The sequence below is a fragment of the Boleophthalmus pectinirostris genome, unplaced genomic scaffold (assembly GCF_026225935.1).
Source record: "Boleophthalmus pectinirostris isolate CB_2022bp ecotype Guang Dong unplaced genomic scaffold, ASM2622593v1 HiC_scaffold_17, whole genome shotgun sequence".
In the NCBI taxonomy this organism is placed as follows: Eukaryota; Metazoa; Chordata; class Actinopteri; order Gobiiformes; family Gobiidae; genus Boleophthalmus; species Boleophthalmus pectinirostris.
Window position 1 is genome coordinate 12,359,661 of NW_026571115.1, and position 25,800 is coordinate 12,385,460.

General features: G+C 36.5%; 1 protein-coding gene across 3 annotated transcripts in view; it reads left to right on the top strand.

Annotated features, from left to right (window-relative positions):
* Nucleotides 1-1,165: 1,165 nt before the first annotated feature.
* The window catches only part of si:ch211-198m17.1 (mucin-2), a 36,183-nt gene continuing 11,548 nt past the window's right edge, over nt 1,166-25,800 (top strand). For 2 of the 3 annotated variants that reach the window (XM_055152915.1, XM_055152916.1), the window contains exons 1-4: nt 1,166-1,307; nt 20,959-23,253; nt 24,859-25,002; nt 25,306-25,404. In XM_055152915.1, the coding sequence (XP_055008890.1) occupies nt 1,256-1,307; nt 20,959-23,253; nt 24,859-25,002; nt 25,306-25,404 (2,590 nt within the window). In that variant the 5' untranslated portion in view covers nt 1,166-1,255. The other variant, XM_055152917.1, reaches the window with a different exon arrangement.

Genomic DNA, 25,800 nt, shown 5'->3' on the forward strand with positions numbered 1-25,800 from the left:
AACTGACCTCGCAGTGTTGAGATTCGTTCACTCAGTGATAGGCGGGTACTTTTTATCATTTAACCAATCTCTGCTATTTGGTTGTGACATATGTAATGCGCCGCTATCGGGGCTAACTGGTATATTAAGCTTTTCCCAAATCCCGCAGGAAGAAGGGCAATAATGTCTTTCCCCTTGATGAAATTCACCAAACATTCTCTTTATTCCGGCTTTAAATCCTCGATCTCGAATCGTTGACAACACAGAATATATGGCTCTTCGCTGATTGGCTGGTGCCCGAACTTTCACTTCCGGGGTTTTTGCGAACCGTCTAGTGTATTTTGATTCCTGTTCCTGACCTAGTCACTGGAGAGAAATGAAATTGAGCAGAGGCACTAGGTGGCGCCAGCCTGGCTAGGGGACGGACCCTTCACTAGAAATATTTCACAGTGCAACTTTAAGAGTTCAGAGATATTGCGGAGGCTAATCAGCCATGTGCTAGCTAATGTCCGTAACGCGGTTGTCCAAAAATTTAAATTGCAAGATTCTGCAAAATGTTTTAGTAACTTCACAGTTTATAAAGATTCAGAAACAGATTTTCAACAAATGTGTAGGTCTTGTGATCATTAGTTACCATATAGCTGATTAGCGCTGAACAAACTTTAAAACGTTTAATATAACTTATTTATTTATTTTCTGAAAGTCTGTGAGAAAAATGAATGAGAAATGTACTTCTGGAACTGGAGAGTAGGTGGTCATTTCTCTCCCCTTCTCTCTGTTCTTGTGTCCACATTGCATTTGTGTTTCTAAAAATTCCTCCTCAAGATTAGACTATTTGAATTTTAATCAAAAATATTTTACTGATTGTAAGGTGTACATATGTTTTATACGGTAGCCAATTTAGTAGATTTTTTTTTTTTTTTTTTTTCACATTTTGAGAAACTTTCATGAAAAAAACAAACATTAATCAGATTCAGATTCAGACCACGACAAGCTTATTACAGTTTTCACACTAAATTAACGTAACGTCCCGTGTATTTCATGTAAAAAGTTGCATTGTGGGCGGGACCAAATCATCTCATTAAACGTTACAGCAGCAGCGTGATTGACAGACGACTCGTCCAATCAGGAGAGGCGCAGCTTAAGCTTTTAATGCCGTTTAGACTTGAGTCATCCCCAGACTCAGCACCTGTAGCGGGCAGCGTGGAGGACGAACTGCGGGACCAGAGCACCGTTATCCAGGCAGCTCCAGCCTCAATCACCGCTCTCTGAAGTCATGCTTTTCACCTATCTGCCTGTCGTCTTTCTCCTGGGAACTGCGGCCAGAGGTTAGCGCACTTTACGACACTTTTATAAGATTTGCGTTTGTTAATTTAAACGGTATAATGCGTGGTTTACGGGGAGTTAAATGTTGCGAATTTTCCCAGATTGAACTATTCTTTAAAGTTGTTTGCACGAGGTTATGATGTGTGCTAACTTATGCCATGTTTATCTCATGCATTTTTTTGTTTTGAAAAAGAAAATATCTGAATTATACAATAGCATTTATTCTTTCTACCTCTCTCTGTCTTTCTGTTTCTATCTGATAATTTGTCTTAAATTGTATTTTAGTTTGTATTGTTATAGGCTACGTACCTATAGTTTATTAGCCCATATTGCTGAAAATATCCTAACTTAAGATAGTATTTATTCTATCTATCTATCTATCTATCCATATCTGATGATTTGTCTTAGCTGTTTTTAACTTTTCTTTGTATTCTTACGTACCTATAGTTTATTAGCCCATATTGTTGAAAATAACAGAATTCTGCAATAGAAGTATCTCTATGTGGTGTTATTATTATTATTATAATTTTTATCTGAGTTTACCTTTTATTAGAGGCTACTTAACTTAAGTTTATCACATCATTATAGCGTTCCCAATATTGTATGACCACTCTGAGTCATGATGAGCAAAGGAATCCAGGATTTGTTGGGATTTTGTTCTAATCTGATCTGATACGGGGGTCTGAGCGTTAGGGACTTCACCATAGGGGGGTTCCCTGTGTTTTGTGTCCCGCTCAGTAACACTGGTCATTGACTCAGTACTGACTCAGGGTTTTGTGATGGACAGTCCAGGCTGGAGGAAGTGGCCAGTTGGAACAGCTTTCAAACTGGATTGGAAACTTTGGTGTGTCTGTAAGGTTGTTAAACAGTTAATATCTGCATACTCGAAAAGTACGTGAAAGTATCAATACTGAAAATAATTACATAAATAGTAAAAAGTTGGACCTTTGCTGAATAGTTGTAAAATGATCTTGATCTGTTGATAATTTATAGTGACTTTACGCTGGGGGTGTTCTACATGTATCTCTATTGGTGAAATGTTCATCAGTTACTATGGCGTCACAATGCACACTTTAGCAAATAATGACAAAAAGGTTTTAAAATAATCTGAAAACTCAAGAAAAAATGCTCAAAAGTATCCATGGGTTTCTGCTTTCTTCTTAGAGATGGCATGAGTTCTTTTCACTATTCAAAAGAAATTATATCTGGTTTTGAATTGTTAATTGCTATGGCAACGGTGCAGTTTTTTTCATCATTCGGAAACCCATGTATACTGCCCTTGTGTCTTGTGGTACAGACAATTAGAGTTTAAATCCATTGGACGCCCTTGTGGTTTAAGGGACTAGTTTATAGTTTCTCTCATTGACGATGCTTTACAGTCTGTATCATGTGCTGCAGCCTCAGTGTTTGGCCCAAGGGCACGAGGTTATGTTGTCTGGAGCCTAAGAAGACACCGTTTATCATAGGCTACACAGTAATATCTTGTGTCTCCCTGTTGCAATCTATGGTTTATGAAGATTGTGATAATCTAATGATAAGATAAAGTCATGGACAGAGAAAGCCAGTGGAGCGTGGTTGTCAAACACACACCAGTCTGTAGGAAAGATGAGCATCAAACAAGAAAAAGAAGAGTTTGCAATGACCAAAACTTGAATAGAATGCAATTAAAGGAGACGTTTTACACAATCAGCTTTAATGAGCTTGTTATAACAGTGTTCCCTCATTATTAGCTTACTTACTACTTAATATTTTGATTGATTCATGCTTGTTTGAGTAATCATCTATTGTTCTTCATTCAAAGGTGAGTGCTCAGTAAATTCCTGCTTTCACCTCCCCCTCTCTCCCACTGTAGTTTTTAGTTACCGTTGTTTCAAAAGTTGAAAAAATAAAAAGCTTAAGTGCATGTAGAAGTTCAAAATGTCACACATATATTTTCAACAATAGAACATACATTAAAATCCTCTGCTGGCTTTAATGAAATGCCAAATATGAAGAAGTGGGGCATGTCAGTTCTGCAGGAAGTAAGTGGACATATTCCTATTATTGACTTGTTACTGGTCAATATTGCATTTGACAATCAACAAAATGTCAAACAATGATTTACTTATGTTACACTTAAATACTAACTATCTGAAAAAGGCGAAATATGTCCTAGCTGTCTGTTTCTTCTGAAAGTTTACACCTCACTGTGATTGGCTAAATCCACCTGTCACTCTCCTGATGGTTTGACCAATAGGAGGAGTGGGTGGGGAAAAGTTGAAGAGCTCTATGTATCAAATTGAAAGATTAAGGGCTCTCATGATAATTCATTTTGGCTTTTTTGAAACCTGTAAAAAGTTATTTACAAGAACCATTGACATATCCTCCCACTGGACTCTGCTGTTTTCTAACACAGGAAGTCAGCAGCATTTGTTTTTTTTATTAACTTGTTTTAGAAGAATATTGCAGTTAAAATATGCAACTTATAACATAGTGATCCAGGGATGTCATAGATTATAACTATATAGTAAGCCACTTCTTTAACAGGTACTCAGCTTTGACCATTTTAAAGCAGGGACTACGAAACGTCCATTCATTACATAAGACAATTTCACTTACTGTCGCTGTACTTACTCCCTGTGTTTAATGTAGTACACTTTTACATTCTCCAGTGAATAAACAGGAGGAGTAATGGCCATAGCTCGTGGGTGACATAGTTTGACAGTGAGTGTTCTGAAGTAGCTGTAGCCGGCCGCATACAGCTGCTCTGGCTCTCCTCTCACCCAAACGCCCCTCTCTCTGCTCTCTGCCCCCTTTTGGACCCTCTCAGCGGGACAAACAGTCTGGAGACAGGCCCCTCTTCTCCACATGCGCTCCATCATGTCTTCTCCATGTGTTTTGCGGTCTGCCTGGTCACTTCTGCGTCATTACAAGAGCATGCAGGCAGGAGCTGAGGCATTAGAGTGGAATGGTACAAGTGTTGGATTATTTGATTTATTGCTCACTCAAAGACTTTACAGTACATTTTGAGTAGTCATTTGTTTCTTTTGTTACTTTTCTCTTTCAACCATAGACTGTTTATATAAATGGACAAAGCCAACCCGCTTGCCTCTGCATTTCAAATAGGAAGTGTTCATGGGGGCACTTCTGACTCCATTGACTCCAATATTCTAATTGAATTTACATTGGAATTTAATTTAAATTAGTTCTAAAATGTTCCTATCAACCTGCTCTACATTATTCTGATGTTTTTATTTTGCTATTTTGTATGTCAATAAATTCCTATTTCTAATATGGATATGGCTCCAAATTCACTCCTATAAACGCAGGCCTCGGTGAGCTTCATTTGACTGAAGCTGACCGGTATGGGTGATGCCTCACTCTCATAGTCCACTTCTTTATACAGTATGCTTTCAACCTATCCATTTTTGAATATGAGAATGTTATTATATGTTATTCCTACATGGATTTAAATGATGTTTTTATGCCATTTTTACTGCAAGCAACCATAAATATTTCACTTTAGCAACACCTAAAATGGTAATGTAAGGTCAAGGTAAATACATCTCAATAACAAAAGTCATCTGCCTAAAAGAGATAAAATATTACATATATTTTGTCTGTAAAAAGCTGATATTGGTGAAGCCAGTGACACAATAACAGTGTATTCAGGCACCATTGTGGTTTGTGGGCACATGCTGTGTGTAAACCACTGTGTCATTCCCAATTAAACAAGTAATATTACTCACAATACTCACACTTCTTCACACATATTTCGACATGGAAAACATACTAGCAACCCAAAAGTCAGCAGGTGAGATCCTAGGTCAAACAAGTGTAAGTCAGTGTGTTCTTTGGTAGTGGTCATATGCAAACTCACTTTCACAACTCCTTTTTTTTTTTTTTTTTTTTTTTAAACCACAAACCTGTATGGCGCTGTGTTGACATATTTTGTGCATTTATCTTTTCACACTGAAGTCTTCAAATATAGTTTCATGCATACTTTTTAGGCAGCAGGTCAGCCAAAACTTGCTTGAGATCTGTGGCCGATACCCAATATCTTTAAAAGTGCCAATATCTACCTGATGTATTGTTCTGTCTCTAATTCTTTATTTGTGCTTGTGTTGCAGTATCTTCTTTGTTGCTGGCTCATAGCTGTAGCCCTGTAGCCGGTTGGATTAGCCTGTTTGGAGGCTGCAAATCTGGCTCAGTAATTGGAAAGCATGTGCTGTGGAGCTTTAATTGGATATGATATGTGCAGAGGCCCAGTGAGCACTCAAACTGTAGGGAGCCATCTGTCCCTCCCTCTTACTACTGTACAAGCTTATACTCAAGACCTGAAGTGGACTGTTAACCCCGGACTTACTGATCAAAACATGTAATCAAATTTGAGATAAAGCTGGGAATTGCATTAACTTTGACGTGTTTGGAAGTTTTAGGTTAAGATTTCGTGCAAAGTTGATTCTGAAAAGTTCAGTATGGTCACGCTTCAGGTTTGCCTCGTCAGCAGTGGGGAGAGAGAGAGTGAATGTGAACTTTGAAGAGGGGAGTTTCAAGGACAAAGATACTGGAGTTGGAGCATTTCTTTCCCACTGTAACACTATATAGTTTTTCGGTTTGACTGTGAATTGTGCTAGTTTGTATCAGTGACAGTCAGTTGTAATCACTATATTTTCTGATATGTGTATTGACAAACTCTTAGCAGTCCATAGTTTTTCAGTTCTGCATATAAAAACAGTAAATATCTCTATTTGAACTCCTTGAGGATTCAGATGTCTTTTCTGCCAGTGTATAAAAACTTGTAATGTAATTTAGTTTAGTTAAGTCTCTATTTGAAGGGACAATGTACAATGTATGTAAAAAACAGAGATGTTCTGCAACAGATTATAAATAGCTAGTTTCCCTCTGCAGAAGGCTTGATCTGCAACAAATAAATAACAGAATGCACTATGATTGATCAATAATTTACCATAGAAGTCACTTATTCATTGCCTGGCTGTATTTTTTTAAAAACAGGTTGTTATCAGTTGCTCTGTTGGATCTTAAATCCAGCCAAACATGATCATCCAACCAGATTTTATTTTTCTTCAGTGACGCATATGAAACGAAGGGGCTCATTAGTCACGTATTATTTACAAATGAAATCAACTTTATCTCATCCCAGGTTTACAGAGTTTAGTGCTTCGCTCATTGATTGATGAAATCCACAATGTTTTTCAGCCCCATGTGATATTTTTTTCTTTATTTTTTCCAATACGTTGGATCATGCGTGTCCCAGATCGGCTAATCCGCTTGTCAATCACGCCCATTTGAAAACAGGGAGATTCAAAGATTGACATCTTTGTAAAGTTTTGAAAAAGTGTATATTTTGGATCCTTGGCAAACCTATTCAACTTTTTACACCTCAAATTTTATTCTATTACAACAAAAGTACCAAATCTCCCCATTTTTACAAAGAAAGTGTACACATGATAACTATATATATACTGTATTGTTTCATATATGAAACTATAAGTCGCTATAGTAATTATTGTCACAGGCCTAAAGTAAGATAATTATTGACAAAAATAAAATACAATCAAGATATCAATAATTCTTCTACTTTTCAGATTATCTCTGGATTGGACTTTGGATTGGTCTTTTCATTCGATGAGAAATTAAACAGGACACACAGGTGGTTACTGTGTGGGGAAAATCCCATTCCACTTAAAAGATTAAACCACAGTATACTTTTAAAAAAAAGATACTTAAAATAACAGGAGAACCAAATTGAAATATTTCTGTTCTACTGAAACAGGAAAACAGGAAGAGAGAAGAAAGAAAGAAAAATTATCCACTATTTCTAACAAAGAAAGATCAGAAAGGTCATGGGTAAATCGTGTGCTTGATAATGACAAAGAAATAAATGAGATCTTTTTATTTTTAATAAGTTAATCATGTTTTGTCAAAAGTTAACCTGATGAAGACTGGAGGACTGTGCTTATAATTTTTAGGTTGTGTGACATTTTGTGATGTTGATTGTAAGGTTAAAGCAGACCTGTGATGCAAAATCGACTTTTAAGAGCTTTGAATCATGTTGTAATTGTTTCCCCTTCTCATTTACCCTCTCAAAGTGTTTTTTCAAGTGATTCGTGCATGTTTGAGTAATCTTTAATCACTTATTTTCAAGACGCCATATTGCTGATCAACCCTTGTTTTCACTGCCAGTGGCATACACCCATTGCTCTGAGTTTATTTTGTTACAGTTTCATTTTCTTAATCAGTGATACATGTAGGATTTAGTAGCGTTGCATCATGATTTGGGTACAAATAAAAATGTTACTCGCATGATCTGCAGCTGTTTATTGGAGGGGCTGACAACTTGATGGATGATGTTTACGGCAATGTCAGCTCTCATTAGGCACCGAAGTTTTCATTCAGTTTTTTTAGATGAATATTACGATGTGCAAATTATAACATAATGATCCACAGTCACAGTGTCGTAGATTATACCAGACACAAGCACAATTTTTGTTCTTTACGATTATAAGGGTTTGAGGGGTCCAATAAGCGCACATATCATTCAGAACAGAATGTAATTGTTTTTTATTATACTTTTTAAATAGATGACAGAAATAATTGGTTTCATGATTAAAATTTGATTAGAGAAATTGCACAGGTCTTAACTGCAGGTAAACCGAGCTGTAATCACATGAATGGTCCCCCCATAAGCAGTCAGCATGTGTCTTTTTTGGTGATTGTGTAAACTAAAACCTCGAGAACAGTCCTTGAGGTGAACACCATGCGCACTCAAAGAAGCCCCTCACTGTGTCCCGGGTGCGTTGGCCATCTTTAAAACCACAGCTCCATAAAGAAAGTCCTAAATGTGAGTCTCATTAGCTGACCCATAATTAGCAGGTAGCTGAACCCTCCTCTTTGAAGGCCTGTGTGTGAGTGGACACAGTGTTTTGAAGCTGGTGCAGTGACAGGCTCCCCACATGAGCGAGTCCTTATGGCCCCGGGCCCTTCCTCATTGTGGGTCACTGCCGGTCCCTCTACTCGCACACGACCTGTGTTTAAGACTGTGTTACCAGAGATACGCCTTTTTGAATCAAAGACTGGATAAAGAAGTGGATGACGGGAGTGTGACGTCACCCATAGCATTTGGCTCCAGTCAAATGAAGCTCACAGGGCTAGCGACTATAGGGGCAAATTTAGAGTCAAATTCCATATTATGAATGGGAATTTACAGGGACAATAGGACAAAATAGCAAAAGGATCACATAGAGCGGGTTAATACGAAAATTTTAAGACCAAAATGATGGGGCTCACTGTAGCAGTTACAGAGAGAGGGGTGACAATTTTTCAATGTAAGGTGAATTGTGGCCTATTTTTAGTATGTATGCATATATGTATATATATGTGTATGTATATATATATATATATATATATGTGTGTGTGTGTGTGTGTGTGTATGTACATATATACACACACACACACACACACACACACACACATACATATATATATATATATATATATATATATATATATATATATATATATATATATATATATATATGCAGTTTATGGAGTGGTTAAGACTTATTGGTTAATCAATAAGTTATTGTTGGGAGTGTGGCAAAATAGGCTGGGTGAACAATTCGACAAATCATCCAATGTGACAATTTGCGATTTGTGATGTAAGATTTCTCCATTTAATACAGCTGTCTGCTCAAACACTCAGACCCCAACCACTTCTCCTGTTGGTCAGCCGCTGTAAGGCTTTGAGTGAGTGACAGGTGAATACAAACAATCACGTAAAAGTTGTAATAATAATAATGTTTATTTATTGTATTTATTTATTTGACACAGAGCACAATTTTTAGATTAACCTTAACAGGATAGTTGCATTGTACCAGGTTGTAGCACCAGAGCTAATTTCCACCTGTAGTCCCTGGACAGGTTCATTGATTGATTGTATTTAACTGACCTTAGCTATCAAGTGTTCTTCATGGGGACATATGTAGAATGTTTTGGCTTGATGGGGGAAACTGGAGGGCTCAGAGGAAACCTATCCAGGCACGGGGAGAAACATGTATACTCACACACAGAAAGTAAAAGTAAAGATAAATCCACGCCTTTAGTTAACAAAAAAGTACACGTTTTGTTATGGTTCATGATTAATATTAAATACATAAACAGCAGGTTAATATTTAAAATGTAATAAAGGTTTGCCTCAAACTGGGGTTTAACGGTTAATCAAATATTTCCTGATTATGATACATCGACATGCTATTTGAATGAGTTAACATGAAACTCTGTTAGAATGTGACTTTGCTGACATTTTAGCCTTTATCTTATCATGTTATGTTTTAAGGGTCATGTATTACACAAAATTGACTCTTTTAGTTACGTTATAATGCTGTTACTTCCATTAAAAACAGACCCAGAGTTGTGTTTTGTTTCATCCACACACGTTTGAGTAATCCTTTATTATTAGTTGGTCTACATCACTAAAGATCAAAATGCTCTCTTTCACCTTGTGATGTCATGAGGCAGTAGTTTTCACGTTAACAGCTCCTTTTTACCTTTTGTTGAGTAGAGATGGAGAATTCCAGGGCTGAAATTATCCAAATGATTCTAATGAAGGTGTACATAAAGCTCTGATATTACAAAACTTTCAAACAGATAAAGATATAAACCTAACATTTAAAACTGCCAGAGCAGGCTGACTATTCTTGCTTTCCCCATTTATTCTTTATATAATAGAAGTTGACTTTGTGCGGTGGGTTCTTTCATGTACAAACAGATCTTTATTCTGGCCCGTGTGTAGACAGGAAGTGGAGATGCGTTTAGGGAACTGGATCTGACACTCAGATACTTCACAAGAGTACTATTGTGTCCGGTGAACGGAGGTGCCCTGAAACTCTGTCACCTGACCATGTGCTCCTGTTATTGCTGGGTTTCAGATAACATCACAACATTCTATAGGCCAATATTATTTAATACAGATTAGGGGCAAATGAATGGTCTTGGGTTTAGTCAATAATAGAAATTATGAAGTTCTGTATTTAGGAATTTGCCTTTCTGATATTTCATGGTGACAGGTTTCCCTATTGATTACAGTGTACTTACTCACAAAATATCCAAAAGGTAAATGCACAAATGTTGAACCTGATCATTTCTATTACTACTATTTCTATTAAAACTCACTGTCTTACAACAATAATCTGCATTCCATTTATTTTTATTTTAGCTGATGCCCCTCTGTGTTAAATAATTTAGGCCTATATGTTATGTTATGATGTCATCTGAATCCCAGCAATAGTCAGAGAGGAAGCAGGATGATCTTATTTTATTCCATCATTTATAGCCTCACTGGAATTATTTCATTTTAAAGATGGCATTATTTTATTTTAAAGGTGCACTGTGTATTTTTTCTACTAGAAGGTCTGCCACCTGCTTGTCTGCATGGAGATGTTATTGCTTTTTTAGTAATGTTTGACAGTATGGCCTTATATTATCTAACTCCACAAAGCAGGGAGGGCTACAGTTTAAATCTATGGAGAGGCTAGACTGTTCTCTGTAGGAATGTAAAGTAGATGTGTTTTGTTTTTGTTTTTTTCTCACAATAAAACAATACCTTGAAAAATATGTATTCTACTGTAAGTGGACCCACCTTTCCACAAATCAGACCTGTAAACTAACTTGGTGCTTGTTGCCATAGAAATAAGTTTAATATCATACTGTGAAGAATTCGAGTCAAAGCAACAACATCTCCATGGTAGCGGGTACTCCACCCAGAAACGTCCACAGTGCACCTTTAAAATACAGATTTTTATGAGAGTGGATCTAGTCAATCATGGAAATGATCCTAATCACCTCTTGGATATGTACAATGTTTGTCTATGGGAATCTACCAGAGGTGGGACTTGCAAGTCCTGACTTGGACTCAAGTCAGACTTGAGTCAATATTTTTAGGACTTGAGACTTGACTTGATAAAATGGACTAAGACTTGAGACTCGACTTTGGACTTGAAGGTCAGTGACTTTGGACTTGATTCTGACTTGAGGCCTGTGACTTGAGAAGACTTGAAGCACTTTTAAATCTGAATTTGTTCTGTTCTGACCGTAATGATTAACTCTAAGATCTTGTCAAGACATTTAAAAAGGAAAAATGTGCATTTCTACAACTTTTATATACTCTATAAATACTCATATATAAATCTGACTTTATAAGTATAAGTATCTTAAAAGTTATATAAATAGCAAATATCTAAGCTATATTTAGTACTTTGGTTTAAAGATCTGAAATGACTTAAAACTCAAAGCAGACTACTTGGACTTGACTTGGATTTATGGGCCAGTGACTCGAGACTCGACTTGGACTTGCCTGTATTTGACTTAGGACTTGACTTGGACTTGAGGTCAAAGATTTGAGACTTACTTGAGAATTGCAAAACGTCTACTTGGTCCCACCTCTGGGAGTCTGACGTCATCACGTTGTAGAATCTGAAAACCACCAGTAGTGTAATTTGAGATTAGGATTTTGCTCTCCCTTGTGTGTACGTTCCTATGGTAACACATTTCAATTACAGTAAAGAGTTCATGTACTTAAACTGTGCAGTGACAGATAGGAGGCTGTTGAAACAGGATGTGAGCAGGTAAACCCGGACCCCCTCCTCCCTCCTCACCTCTCCTCCCCCTTCCTCCGCCCTCCCTCCTCCCGGCTCCAGTCTGCTGCAGGTGACCTTAGCCCCAGTATAGTCCGCCCTGACCTGACCCCTCCATCTCCTTTGTGTCTGTGCGGGATTATCTCACTGTGGATAAATCCTTCTGCTTATTGTATTCCAGGTTCAATGTGCTTTTAATTACACACTTACTCAAAAGTCTGTATGTGATGGGTTATATTGTCATAGAAACAGGAGGAAGAATTGGCTTTGTAGTAATTTTACAGTTACAATGTTCTTTTGAAAGTATTCCTTACATGAACATTGTAGGAACTAACTACACAATATTGCAAAGTACTATGCCAGTATTTCCAAGTTTTTGAATAATTTTTCCCTTCAATATTTTAAATGTTGTTGCTTTCTTTTATTTTATTTGTCAAAAATCATCTCTGTTTACATTCAATCGGTTATGGCCTAGTGTATCACATTGTTGCTAGGTAATAGTAGCATGATGTCACGATTTCCAAACAGGAAGTAAATTTGGAAAACAAAAATGTTTCACTTTGTAATAAAATCTTAAATATAAAAAATCTGTAATGTCATGATGAGTCCTGTGTGTTTATGTCTCTATGTGATGTCTGTGTATTGTATCTATGTGATGGAGCTGCTGTTTCATTGCAAAACAAATTTTGTATCTGGCAATAAAGTATTATCTAATCTAATTCTAAAAATACTCACTGTAGTTACTCCCCCTCCCTGAATCATGAACGCGCTGTCGTCTAGAAACAGTTATTACCTTATTTGTTTCAGATTAGAAAGGTTCATTTGTTTTTTGTTTGCTCCTCTTTGCATTTGCTTCAGCAGAAACAGGTGACGCCAAATGGAACTTCAGCTGGCATTGAAACAGAAGTGTAAATGTAAATGTATGTAAATCAACACATGGTTTCTTTAATGTGCATTATGTAACTTTTCTATGTACAAGTCCTGGTTATGTCCATGGAGATATACGAGGGAGATTGATTTACCTGGAATGTACCACACTGTGACATTGAATTAACTTATTATTTATTTTTATTATTTACAATAAAACAGTATGTATTCTGCTGTAAGTGGGCCCACCTCTCCACAAATCAGACCTGTAAATTGGCTTGGTACTTGTCTCCATGGAAATAGATACGTTTAATATGATACTGCCAAAAAATTCCAGTGCCTGTTTAACAATATAGACAATAATAAGATGCTAACTAGAGGCACTGCTCTGTCTGAAATTCTGTTACACAAGCTTGACTTTAATCTGAGGCTACGTTTATATGACGATGGTCTGAACACAAGACGCAAAAGTGGCGTCGCGTCTTTACTTTTTATTCCATGTTTAGACGAGTGTTTTCGGGAGGAAATCTGAGTGCATACGGTGACGCAAAAGTGTGTGGAATTTGATTAGATATGCATGCCAGGCAGCTAGGTGGTGATGTATTTTGCGTTTTGGGCAATGTAGACGGCGGAGCATATTCAACTTTTACATATTTTTGTGTTTTTAAGCCCCCAAAACGCCATCACCATCTAAACAAATCTAAACAAAAGGCACTTTCGATAAAATATTTTGTCATTTTTACCAGCAAGCATTCTCGTTTAAACAGGCCCTAACCTTTATTTTGTCTTAGTTGAAACTGCAGCAGGTGAGCTGAACAAGTCCCTCTCAAATAACATTACAGTCACAAGCTAGCTCGCATTTGCCAGCAGTTTTTTTTTTTTTTTTTTTTTCCAGTTTTTTCACTCTCACCTTAAAACTTCAAATATGTTGATGAAGAAACAAACTTAAACCACCATTTCAGTTGTACTTGCTTATAGCTACTCTAATATTACAAAGTAGAAGTCACATAATCTTATCAGCAAAAGTTGACTGTGTTTGTTCCTTGAAGATGCAGTGTGTAACTTTTTGTCTCCATGGTGATTAGACAGACCTATTATTGCTAAAAGTACATTGTCATTGTGCGTGGACTTGCCTTTCCACATCAGATAGTGTCACCTACTTCATTGTCTCCATGGGGAAATACTTAGCTTAATACGATACTGTGGAACATTCCAGGCAAAGCTGTGGCATGTCCACACCGACCAGATGAATTATATTGTTGTTGTTTTTTTTTAACAACACAATGACAAATGGAAGTTAGCAAATGTCAAACACATGAAAACATTTGATAGCTGGTGTTGTGTTCCAGCTCACAGGTACCATTTCCTCATTATGCTCTTTCTTCCTCTTTCCAGAGGCTTCTCCTAGACAGGTGTGTTGACAGGTGCAATGGAAGAACATGAAATCATATAACATGCAAAACAAAAGCAGTGCGTCAGCTCTTGCCACCACTGGACACTGCGGACAGCTAATCTTGAAATAATGAAATTCCTTCCTGCCATGTTAACACTGAAACAGCAGGAAGTATTGGACCAAGAACTGACAGAAAAAAAAAAATCTACGAGTATTTCATTATTTTGGTTTTAAAATCTGCTTGATTAGCTGTTCAAAGTTTGACAAGCTCGTTTACTGAATAGAATTTTTCCATGATGGACAATAATGTGGTTATGAAATATTCTCTATCTCTAACTTTTCCGCTTGTCTCCGTGGAGATGAGTTGCTTTTCCTGGAATGCTCCCCATTTGGCATTAAGCACTTATATGCACATGGAGACAAGCAATTGGTGCCAGTGGGCCAAGTTAGAGGTCAGATCTGTGGAGAGGCGACCCCGCTCATAGTGAGAATTCATGCTTTTTATTTTTAAGATATAAAAACTCCCAAAATGAAAGAAATACAAGATAGATAAGTATACTACCATACTGTGGAACATACATCAAGTATTTAACAGGTAGGTGGCCCCTCCCTCAGAAAAGTTAAATAGTGCATCTTTACATAGACAACAGTGATATGGCTTTAATCATTTTACTGAGCTATGCCTTTTCATGTTTAATTTCTTAAAGCTGCACTGTGTAACTTTTTGGTTGAGGGTCCATCACCTGTTTATTTCTATGGATATTTCATTGACTGCCTGCAATGTTCCACAGGATGACATTAAACAGCTCTCTCATTTATTTAGTTACAGGTAGTTTTATAGTTCAAAAAGGCTCAGAAAAATGTACATTTTAACTCTGAGCATGGTTCCCTCTCCGCAGATCTGACCACCAGAAAAGTTACACGATGCACCTTTAAACATTTGCGCAGAAAGTAACCTAAAATTTATAGATTTACATCTATATTCAACAGCATTTTGGACATTACAAAAGACCAGATTGTAGTTTGGAGCTGTTCAAAGATGGGACTGGGGGAGTAAGAGTGTCCATCAACCTGTCAGAAAAAGACCTGTGGATTTAACAGAAATTTCAGTGGGGTGTTTGTTATGTAAAATATGCAGTATGCAAAAGGTATTTAACCTTTACCACCATAAAACAAGCCCTTGCAAAGTACACAAAAATGTCAAAAATGTCACATAATAAAACAAGCTGAAGGCTAAAGGCTTTATTCCATTGATAATGTTAACATTAGTTTTATTTTGAGGATGTAATATGTATTTTATTGTTTTAGAATGATTAATACCATTATATTATAATATTATATTTCATTATCTGTGTACTGATGTTGTGTCCTTGGGCAAGTCACCTTTTCCATCTTGTTCAATGGTCAGTGTATGTATAAGCAAGTACTTTTTAAAACTTTACACTGGTATTTTTTCAGAATTGTATTATGTTGGTTCACTTTTACATAATCTTGTCTCATAATCTCATAATCTTATTATCTGGGGCAGATTCTTCTAATATGGGTAATATTGTTTGAATATCAAATCATTTATAGTAGATAAATGATTTGCTTAAATGCAGAAAAAAACCCTGCATTTAAGCAAACATATCACGCAAAATCGACTTTCCAGAAATTCTAACCATGTTATAGCTGTTTTCTCTTCTCATTTATCGTCACAAAGTTGTATTTGGAATGATTTGTGCATGTTCGAGAAATCTTTAATCATTTATTTTCAAGACGCCATATTGACAATCAACCCGTTTTCACCCCCACCAGCACACGACCACTCTTCTGTACGTACTTTGTTTATTTTGTTCATCTGTAAGACACATAGAATACAGCAGTGTTGCGTAGTTCTTTTGCTACAAATGAAAAAAAAAATCTGCTAGTCATTAGTATGATCTGCAGGTATCCATAGGAGATGGCGACTCTTTGTTGTGATGACATTTACGGAGACGTCTGCTCCCATTGGGCACCACAGTTTTCTAAAGTGGAAGTCAGCAGATATGTTTTTTTAAGTCATTTTAGATGAATATTGCGACTTAAAATGTTCAAATTATAACATAATGATTCATTCGTGTCATAGATTATACCTATATAGCAGACACAAGCACAATAGACCTTCTTTAAAGCTAAAATGTGAAAGAAAAACAAAAAAAAACATTCAATCACATGTTTCAACACCTTTCTGTTGACATAATAATAATCATAATAACAGCCTCGAGATACATTTTTTTTGTTATTTCCACCTCTGAGACTAGTTTACCAAACAAGAAACTTAACTATGACCAACCCTTATTTTTACAACAATGAGAATAGAACATATAAATACATGAGATAAGGCTCCTGTGTACGTAATCATGATGTGGCGCTGGGTGTGTGTTTACAGAGTCCTCATAAAAGTGTACAACTCATTTTTCATGCATCCCTGTTACTAAGAGACAAAACCATTAGTAATACCAGGATGTGTACTTAGTGGGAGAAATATCACAGTACAGACTTACTGTTCTGGGTGTGAAGTTTTCTAAGGATTTTATCAGAACAATAAGGGCAAGTCTAAAATAAGAAGTACTTATTGTAAACGTAACTGTATTAGGTAATTCAATACACTGTTTAAAGTAATAATAAGCACAAGGAAGTACAGATTTTGGACAACAAACAGTATTTTTATAACTTGAGTTTTTTTAAGTTTCGCAGTGAAGCACTTACTGCATGACATCACAAGGTGGAATAGAGTTTTCAGTTTGAGAGAAGAGCTCAGCCTAAATATGCAGGGTTTGCATGTTAAAAAAATGTGAGAATGAAACAAAACACAATTCCAGGTATGTTTGAAATGAGGAAACAACATTATAACATAGATCAGAAAATAGCGTAATACAGGCCCTTTAATTTCAAATATTGTTAAATTAATTGAGTGACTGTTAGTGACCATTAAAGGTGACTGAATCATAATGCATTTGTCTGTGTATTCAGAAAGTGGATATAAAAGGATCTTGAATGCAGAGGCTCACAGTTCATGGTAAAGCCCCCTCCTGTGACTCCACGCTCTGGGACTTCCTGTTTGAGGCTATAAACGCTAAATGAGGACAAACTTAACCAGGAACAGACTTCAGCACAGCAAGAAGAATATGACACACCTTTTTTATGGATTAATGACAGATTATAATAGCAATTTTGAATCACATGCAGCTATAGAGTACAAGGGAAAAACAATTTGCATGCCAATTTGTATTTATATTCATATCACAAAGGTCACAGTTATTCAGGTAACATTTCTTGGGTATATTTATGTCTGAGTCCTGATGGTCTTATTGTCTATAAAACCTGTTACAAAAATGCTCCTAAATTCTTTGAGGTTACATTATTTGTCATCTCTCAAATAAATGGAATTGTCTATATTATAAGATCTCAAATCACACTTGTAATATATAAGGCTAGATATATTTTTTTCCTGACTTATTCAGGTCAACAAGCCAATCTATCATTTGTATTTGTCCTAAGAACAGACATAAATATTTTGTAACATTGAGTAGGGTTGTCAATAAAATGGATACTTAGGAATCGTGCACACGAGAAAAATGATCTTGTGTTTACATTTGGATTGTACAAAAAAGGGTTACGCGTCTTGCAGTTCTGAAAGCAGCACTAGAATCTAAACAAAAATATAAAGTCAAATAATTGTGGACCCAATCTCGTTTCTCATCTCATCTTGTGGAAATTGTGTCTTGTCCCACTCCTACTCAGGCTACGTTTATATGATGACGGTCTGAACAGAAGACGCAAAAGTGGCGTTGTGTCTTCACTTTTTATTCCGTGTTTAGATGAGTGTTTTCGGGAGGAAATCTGCGTGCATATGGTGATGCAAAAGTGTGTGGTATTTGAGTTTGGGTATATTTGCCGTCTGGCTCTCCTGCGACGAATTGGTGCATCCAGAATTTGACAGAGATTCTGTTCACTAATAGTATCTGCATATTGTGTACATTTGTTAGGATGCCTCTTGTAAGTTTATTAGAGCTGTCAGAGTAGCTTGAAGGTCAGACACATAAAATATTTTGTTGTTTTTACCCGCAAGCGTTCTTTTGTTCTTTTTAAACCCAATGAATGAAAGTCGGCTATTTTGAAAGAAATAGACAGTAGACGTACAGGTAAAGCTAATTTTTCATGTTTTTGTCTCAGTATAAGAATAACAAAGATGACATGAAAGGGAAGCACTTCAAGCTGAAGTTTTTATTGACTCGGCTTTTGTCCACTTTTACCTCATCATTCATGAAGCTTTGTTTACGCTGTGTTAAGAGTTAGCGGGCTCTGAGTATTTCCACAAACGCATTATTGAGCCATTAGCCTGTGAAGTGCTCTTTTGAACATTCACATCCACTCATCAATGACGCTTTCTTTTAGTTTTTTTTTCACAAGACAGCAAACCTTACACAACTCACTCTTTGTTTGGTCAGAGAATCTTTAAGTGTGAACAATGACGGGATTACAGTAAAAGGAAAAGCTTTAACTATTTTACTGGAATATTTAGAAGGATTATATTACTATAGTAATATGAGGTGTGGTACAGTCAAGATTTCACCCTCTGACTATATAGTTGCCAGTTCAACTCAGTGACACTTTCTTTTCGTTTTTTTTTTTTCACAAGACAGCAAACATTACACAACTCAGAGAATCTTTAAGTGTGAACATTGACGGGACTACAGTAAAAGGAAAAAGCTTTTAATTATTTTACCAGAATATTTAGAAGAAGTGTTATAGAGGTAATTGTTGGGGAAATAGTGGTACAGTCTGCCCTTTGACTATAAGGTGGCCGGTTCAAATCCTGACAAAGCACTTACTTTTGGTCTCTGGACAAGACACTTAAGCATGATCTATTCCAAGCAAAGAATGAGCATCTGGTATAAAATCACCAGGCTGTTTCAACAATGATAATAGTTGAGTAACGCCTCATATAAGGTACACATTAACAAAACAGACTGTACTGTTGCTGCTTATCAGATTGTCAAATGAATCCAATACTCTACCACTATATCACTTTAAGTACAGTATGATCACTGCTACTATGAAGGTGATAAATTATATTATTGTGGAACTTGATAAGAAACAGTCTGTGCTTCACTTTTTATTTTTCTGTTAAAAGCTTTTGATACCTTTGACCATTCTGTTATAAAATACCAACTATTTTGCCAGTTGCATGTTTCTCAGATTATTTCTATCTCTGCAGGGCTCTGTTTTGGGGCCACTGCTATTTATAATTGACATCAATGTCTTAAAGGTTTAAATGTCTCTGACGCCCTGGATCATCTCTTGCTCAGGCCATTGAATCCTTGCAGAAAGTTTTTGTTGCTGTTAAGCATTCACTTCTTCAGTTAAAACTGGTCCTCAGTGCTGATAACAAGACTAAGCTAATTTTGTTTTCCAACGTTAAGAAGGTGCCTCAAACTATTCCAATAGTGTCCACTCTTGGAAGGAATGTCACAGAGGTGATTCATGAATATAAGTACGTTGGTGTCTTGATCGATGACTTCAATTTTAAATCACACATTTAAATTGTGTTTCTTCTTTCGTAATAAGATGTGTTTTTCTTTTGAAGTAAAAAAAAAAAGAGTGTCACTGCAATGTTCTTAACTATAATAGACTATGGTGATTTTATTTTTTTTTTAATATGAAATCATCCTCTTCATACCTTCAGATGATCGACACTTCTTATCAGGTTTCACTGATAAAGAGCTATGATGCATCACTGTGACTTATGTTCATCTAGTGCATCTAGGAGGCAGGGCGTAGGTATACTTTTATTTACAAGGTTATGCTCAGACTACTGCCTCCCTACATCTGTACTTTAATCACATTTATGGTTCAATACATAGAAGCTGGAGCAATATACTATTTTGGAGCTCAATATTTATCGTGGATACATTTTCTTTGTAAGAGTGGGAGTTTTGGCTATTTTTCTTGTAATACAATAAGATTTGAGCTGCAGAGGGTTGAATAAGTCACTTGATATATATTTTTTGCAGCTCAGGCCTTTTAGTGATACTGTCTGTTTAAAAAAGGTGGTACTGGGATTATTCTGCTTTATTTTAATTGTATCAATGGCATAAAGTAGTTTCAGTATTATCGTTTATCGCAGTATATCTGTGTACCAATATATCGTGCTTTAAAACGTGTTATCATGAGAGGCCTAGATGTTGCTTTCTGTTCCTTATGCCCACACAGAGCTGGGTAAGAAAGCCTTTGTTCACTCAGCTCCTTTTGCCTGGAACAAAAGAAAGATTGAAAAGTGACTCAGCTCTTGCCCTTAAATGTTTTTAAATCAAAGGTGAAAGCGTCAGAGATTGCCTCAGTACTGCACACTTGTTTTGCCATTTTATTGTTGCCTGTTTGTTGTTACTATGTAGTTGCTGATTCTCGGCCAGGAGATTTTTTCCTGATTAAATAAAGGTTAAATAAAATAAAGAGCCATCATCATTTTTGCTCCGTAAATGTGCTAAAACATTTAAAATGAGAATATGCCATAAAGTTAACCACAAAGTAACCAAGGACAAATTATTAGTGATTAAAGTGATTATTTGAAAGATTACACACTTTTAATCCACTTTCAGCCTTCTCACTAGTGTTTATTATGCTAAATTTGACTATTAAGTACATAATGTCACTTTGAAAGAAAGGTATGATGTATTTTGCTTGTAGATCGGCAAAAAAAAATTACATATAGTTATTTTTTGTTTATCACTGCAGGAATATCCGCAACCACCTACGGGACCACCACTACGAGCCAAGATTCAACCAACGCAACTGTTACATTTTTACCCGCCTCCACTACACCGCTGAGGGGAGACACTACCTTTCTCGCCACGACCAAGAGGACTACCCAAACTTCTGACAACTCAACCACAATCGGTCAAGATGCAACCTCCACAACTGCCAATAATTCTAGTCCAGAGACAAGCCAGACCACCTTAAATAATGGGAATTCAAGTACGATTGTTACGACAGGTCAAAGTACAACACAGCTGACCACAAACAATGACAAAACCACCAATGGAACACATACTACTACTACTGCTACTACTACTACTACTACTACTACTACTAATACTACTTCTGAATCACCCAGCACTCAATCCGCAACAGTTACACAGCCAGAAAATGCTACCACTACAGTAGACAGAAATGCAACTGTAACTACAGCTTCTATGGCAGCGACTACGGAAGTAACAAATAGTACTTCTACCACTGCTACTACTACTCATAGTTCAACTTCAAATGCCACTACACCACAAAATCACACTGCGTTGAGTACTCCAGTTACAAATTCAAGTGCTATGACAGAGTTGACTACTGTTATGGCCACTAGCACTGCCATTGGAAATCACTCAACAACACATTTTACTACTATTAGCACACAAAGTACAAGCGAAAGTAATGTTACTACTATTACTACTACCGTTACTTCAGGCCCAAATAATACTGCACATACTACATTGATGGGAACTATGCCAAATACTGCAAATCAGACAACCACTCAGTCTCACAATTTCACCACAATGAGTACACATAGTACAAGCCCTGACAATAATATTACTACTACTATTACTGCAGGACCAACACACAGTACTACAACCTCAAGCACTGCAAATCAGACAATTTCGGTCACACAGCCTCATAACTTTACTACATTGAGTACACAAACAAGCCCAGGTAACATTACTACTACTGTTACTACAACCCCCAACATTACTGAACATACTACTTTAATGGGAACAACGCCAAATACTTCAAATTTGACAACTACGATCACCCTTCCAAGTCCTGGAAATAATACAGCTACTTCAAATAATACACAAGCAACTACTACTACTTCCATAGCTCCCAGTACTACCACTGGAAATCACTCAACAACGGAATTTACTACATTCAGTTCTCATAGTACTAGTAATGGCAATATCACAACCTCAACTACCCCAAATACATCAAATCACACAACCACTGGGAATGTTTCTACAATTACTACACAAAGTACAAGCCCAAGTAATTATACTACTACAATTACTACAAGCCATTCTGAAAGTACGTCTATGGCACTAACTACTACTCCTCTAAACCAGTCCACCACATCTGTCACCCAACCGAACAATGTTACCACTACCACTACTACTAACACTAATACTACTACTACTGCTTCACTGATCACAACTGCAACTACGGGAAATCACACTACTTTGGCAGTCAGTACACCAACTAACTCAGGAAATAGTACTACAACTATAGGTAATACCACAGCTTCACCAACTACAAGCCTCAATGCTACAACTACAAGTCCGACAACTGCAGTACCTAGCACTGTCCTTACAACTACTTCAAATGGATCCACACCCTCTCCACCCACTACTACCAATACTAATACCACTACTACTACTGCTACCACTACTACTACCAATACAACTACCACCCTTTCTCCAGTCATTACTACTAATACTACTACCAATGCTACTACTACTACCCCTTCTCCAGTGTCTACTACTACTTCAAATACTACTACTACTACCCCTTCTCCAGTGTCTACTACTACTTCAAATACTACTACTACTACTACCCCTTCTCCAGTGTCTGCTACTACTTCAAATACTACTACTACTACTACTACCCCTTCTCCAGTGTCTACTACTACTTCAAATACTACTACTATTGCTACTACCCCTTCTCCAGTGTCTACTACTACTTCAAATACTACTACTACTGCTACTACCCCTTCTCCAGTGCCTACTACTACTTCAAATACTACTACTACTACCCCTTCTCCAGTGTCTACTACTACTTCAAATACTACTACTACTACTACCCCTTCTCCAGTGTCTACTACTACTTCAAATACTACTACTACTACTACTACCCCTTCTCCAGTGCTTACTACTACTTCAAATACTACTACTACTACTACTACCCCTTCTTCAGTCACCACCCCAGGCAATAGCACCATAAACCCTACCGGAAGTACCACCAACCCTAGTCCCTCAGCAACAACCTCTGGAGGTAGGACCAACTCTTTGATCCCTATAGACATTTCTGTATTAAAAGGAAGACAATGTGTAAACCTATGTTAGAGTAGTACAAGTGTAAAAGTGGCTATTCAAACTCAATTCAGTTTGAATGATTTGTAAGTTGTCATTGTATTTAGTGGCAGTACCAAATCTAGGTAGGCCTGTCGTGATACTAAGTACTATACTGAGTTATTGTTCAGTATGTGTTATGGACAGTAGGGAACCAAGTAAAAGTAGTAAAGTACAGTAATTAAGTCAAATGTGTAAGTATCTGTACTTTACTTAAGTACATTTTACAGTGGATGAGTATTACTTTTACTTCACTACATTCGAGACCTGGTATCTGTACTTTCTACTCCACTACATTTTTGAACAGGACTGAAAACTAAAAGTATTTTTTGTACATTATTGTTTAAGACCTGCTGAAAAGGCTGAAGGGTTTATTTTTCACATTCATAATTTGAGCAGACAAAAGTATAAAAATACGAACGAAGACCTCAAAATCTGTGTGAAATACTTTTTACTATAAGTATATTTTTAAACAGGTATTTTAATACGTTTACTTGAGAAGATTTTTTTTTTAATATGGTACTTTTACTTTTACTTTAGTATTTCTCTCCTCTGGTTTCATTACTTCAGTAACAAAATTGAGTACTTCTTCCACCTCTGATTATGGAACAATATTTTTTTTGTACTACGATGAGATTTCAGCTGTAGAGGGTTGAATAAATGACTTCTCTGACACATTATAGATACAGATTAACTAAGTAATTTTCAGCTATTTATTTATTGAACATAAGGGTTATTATGTCAGTTTCAGTATTATTATCTATATTTTCTTCAGCTTTGTATTGTACTTCAAAATATGTTATCATGACAGGCCTAAACTAGACAATGAAATTGCAAATGTTATAAGTTGGTTATCATGGAAAATGCAAAAACCTAAAACATATACCCAATTGTCTCCATTTTAATATTCAGCAGTATAGCTACTTAGCCTGTCTAGCCATTATTTGCATGCAGCCTATTTTTAAAGGTGCACTGTGTAACTGGCTTGTTTCCATGGAAATGTTATTGCTTTGTCTGGAATGTTCTGGTATGGCTTTAAATGTATCCATCTTGCATTTATTCAAGAACATGGATTTGTTTTGACCTAAAAAGCTTCTTCTTTTTGTGGGCTCGCATTCACGCAGATCTGACATATAACTTGGCCCAGAGGTGTCAACTACTGTTTCTTTAAGTGATACATAATTGTAATGCCATACTGTGGAACATTCCTGGCAACATCTCCATGGCAGATGATGGATCCTCTACCAGAAGAGTTACACAATGCACCTTTAAATTTCAAGCAAAGCATTGATTACTACCAGTGGCTAAGAAGTCAAACCAAAAAAACTAAAAATTTGATGACAGAAAAACATTTGGTCTCATAGATTTTCAAAAATCCACTGAAAATGACATTGGCTAGTCGGGCTAACAGCTAATAGTAGTTTCAACCACCTTTTCATTGTTAAGATGATAATTGCTGTTACTACTTCCTTGTATTGTATTTTTAGCTTCATATATACTATACTCATTAGAATATGTATTTCCTCAGTGGCCTCCAGTACTGTAGTAACCACTAATTCAACATCAACACGCACGACTATTACCCCGGCAACAGAGACCACTGTGACTACTGGTACAACCACCCAGTCAACTACAGGGGGCAGCACCGGCACCACTGCAGCTCCAGCTATATGTATGTGGAAATCTACAGCTTACCGGATCATGCTTTTTCAATTACAGGGTTCAAATTAAGAATTGAAGTTTGGATGATTTATTATAGAGCAAAAATCTAATTTGGGTATTTGTTTTTGCCTATAGGAAAATAAATAAATACAGGCATCAAACTTGAACAGTCTTGATTTAGTGTACAGAGCGTATTCAAGGAAAATATATATATTATTCTAAGTGGACAAAAATTCAGAAAAAAATAAAAATAATAATAATAATAAATAGATAATAATAATATCCAAAACTAATAATTCATGTTTGCATACAGTTTGTCCGGGGAAGCCGTGCCCAGCTGAAAGTGTCTGTCTCAATGGCACCTGTGCCTGTATCTCTGGCAGATACTTAAACAACGGGCAATGTGTGAAAGGTAAGAAGAAATAAAGGGCCTATATTACGTAAAATTGACTCCTGTGAGCTTTCAGGCATGTTATAATGCTGTTACCTCCTCAAAAACATACCTGGAGTTGCATTTTGTTTCATTCACACATGTTTGAGTAACACTTTATTATTACGTCTGTATCTCCAAAGGTCCAAATGCTCTGTTCCACCTTGTGATGTCATGAAGCTGTACTTTTCAATAGCAAAAGAAAAATTCAATTATCTCAATTGGACAAAAATGTTTTTTTAGAGTGAAGACCTTTCGCTGCTCATCCAAGCAGCTTCTTCAGTTCAGTTAAGTTTTAGTTAAGTTAAGAATCTGTGAAGAATTTTTTCTATGGATCCCACCTGGATGACTATGGGATTACATAAGTTTCAAGTCAAC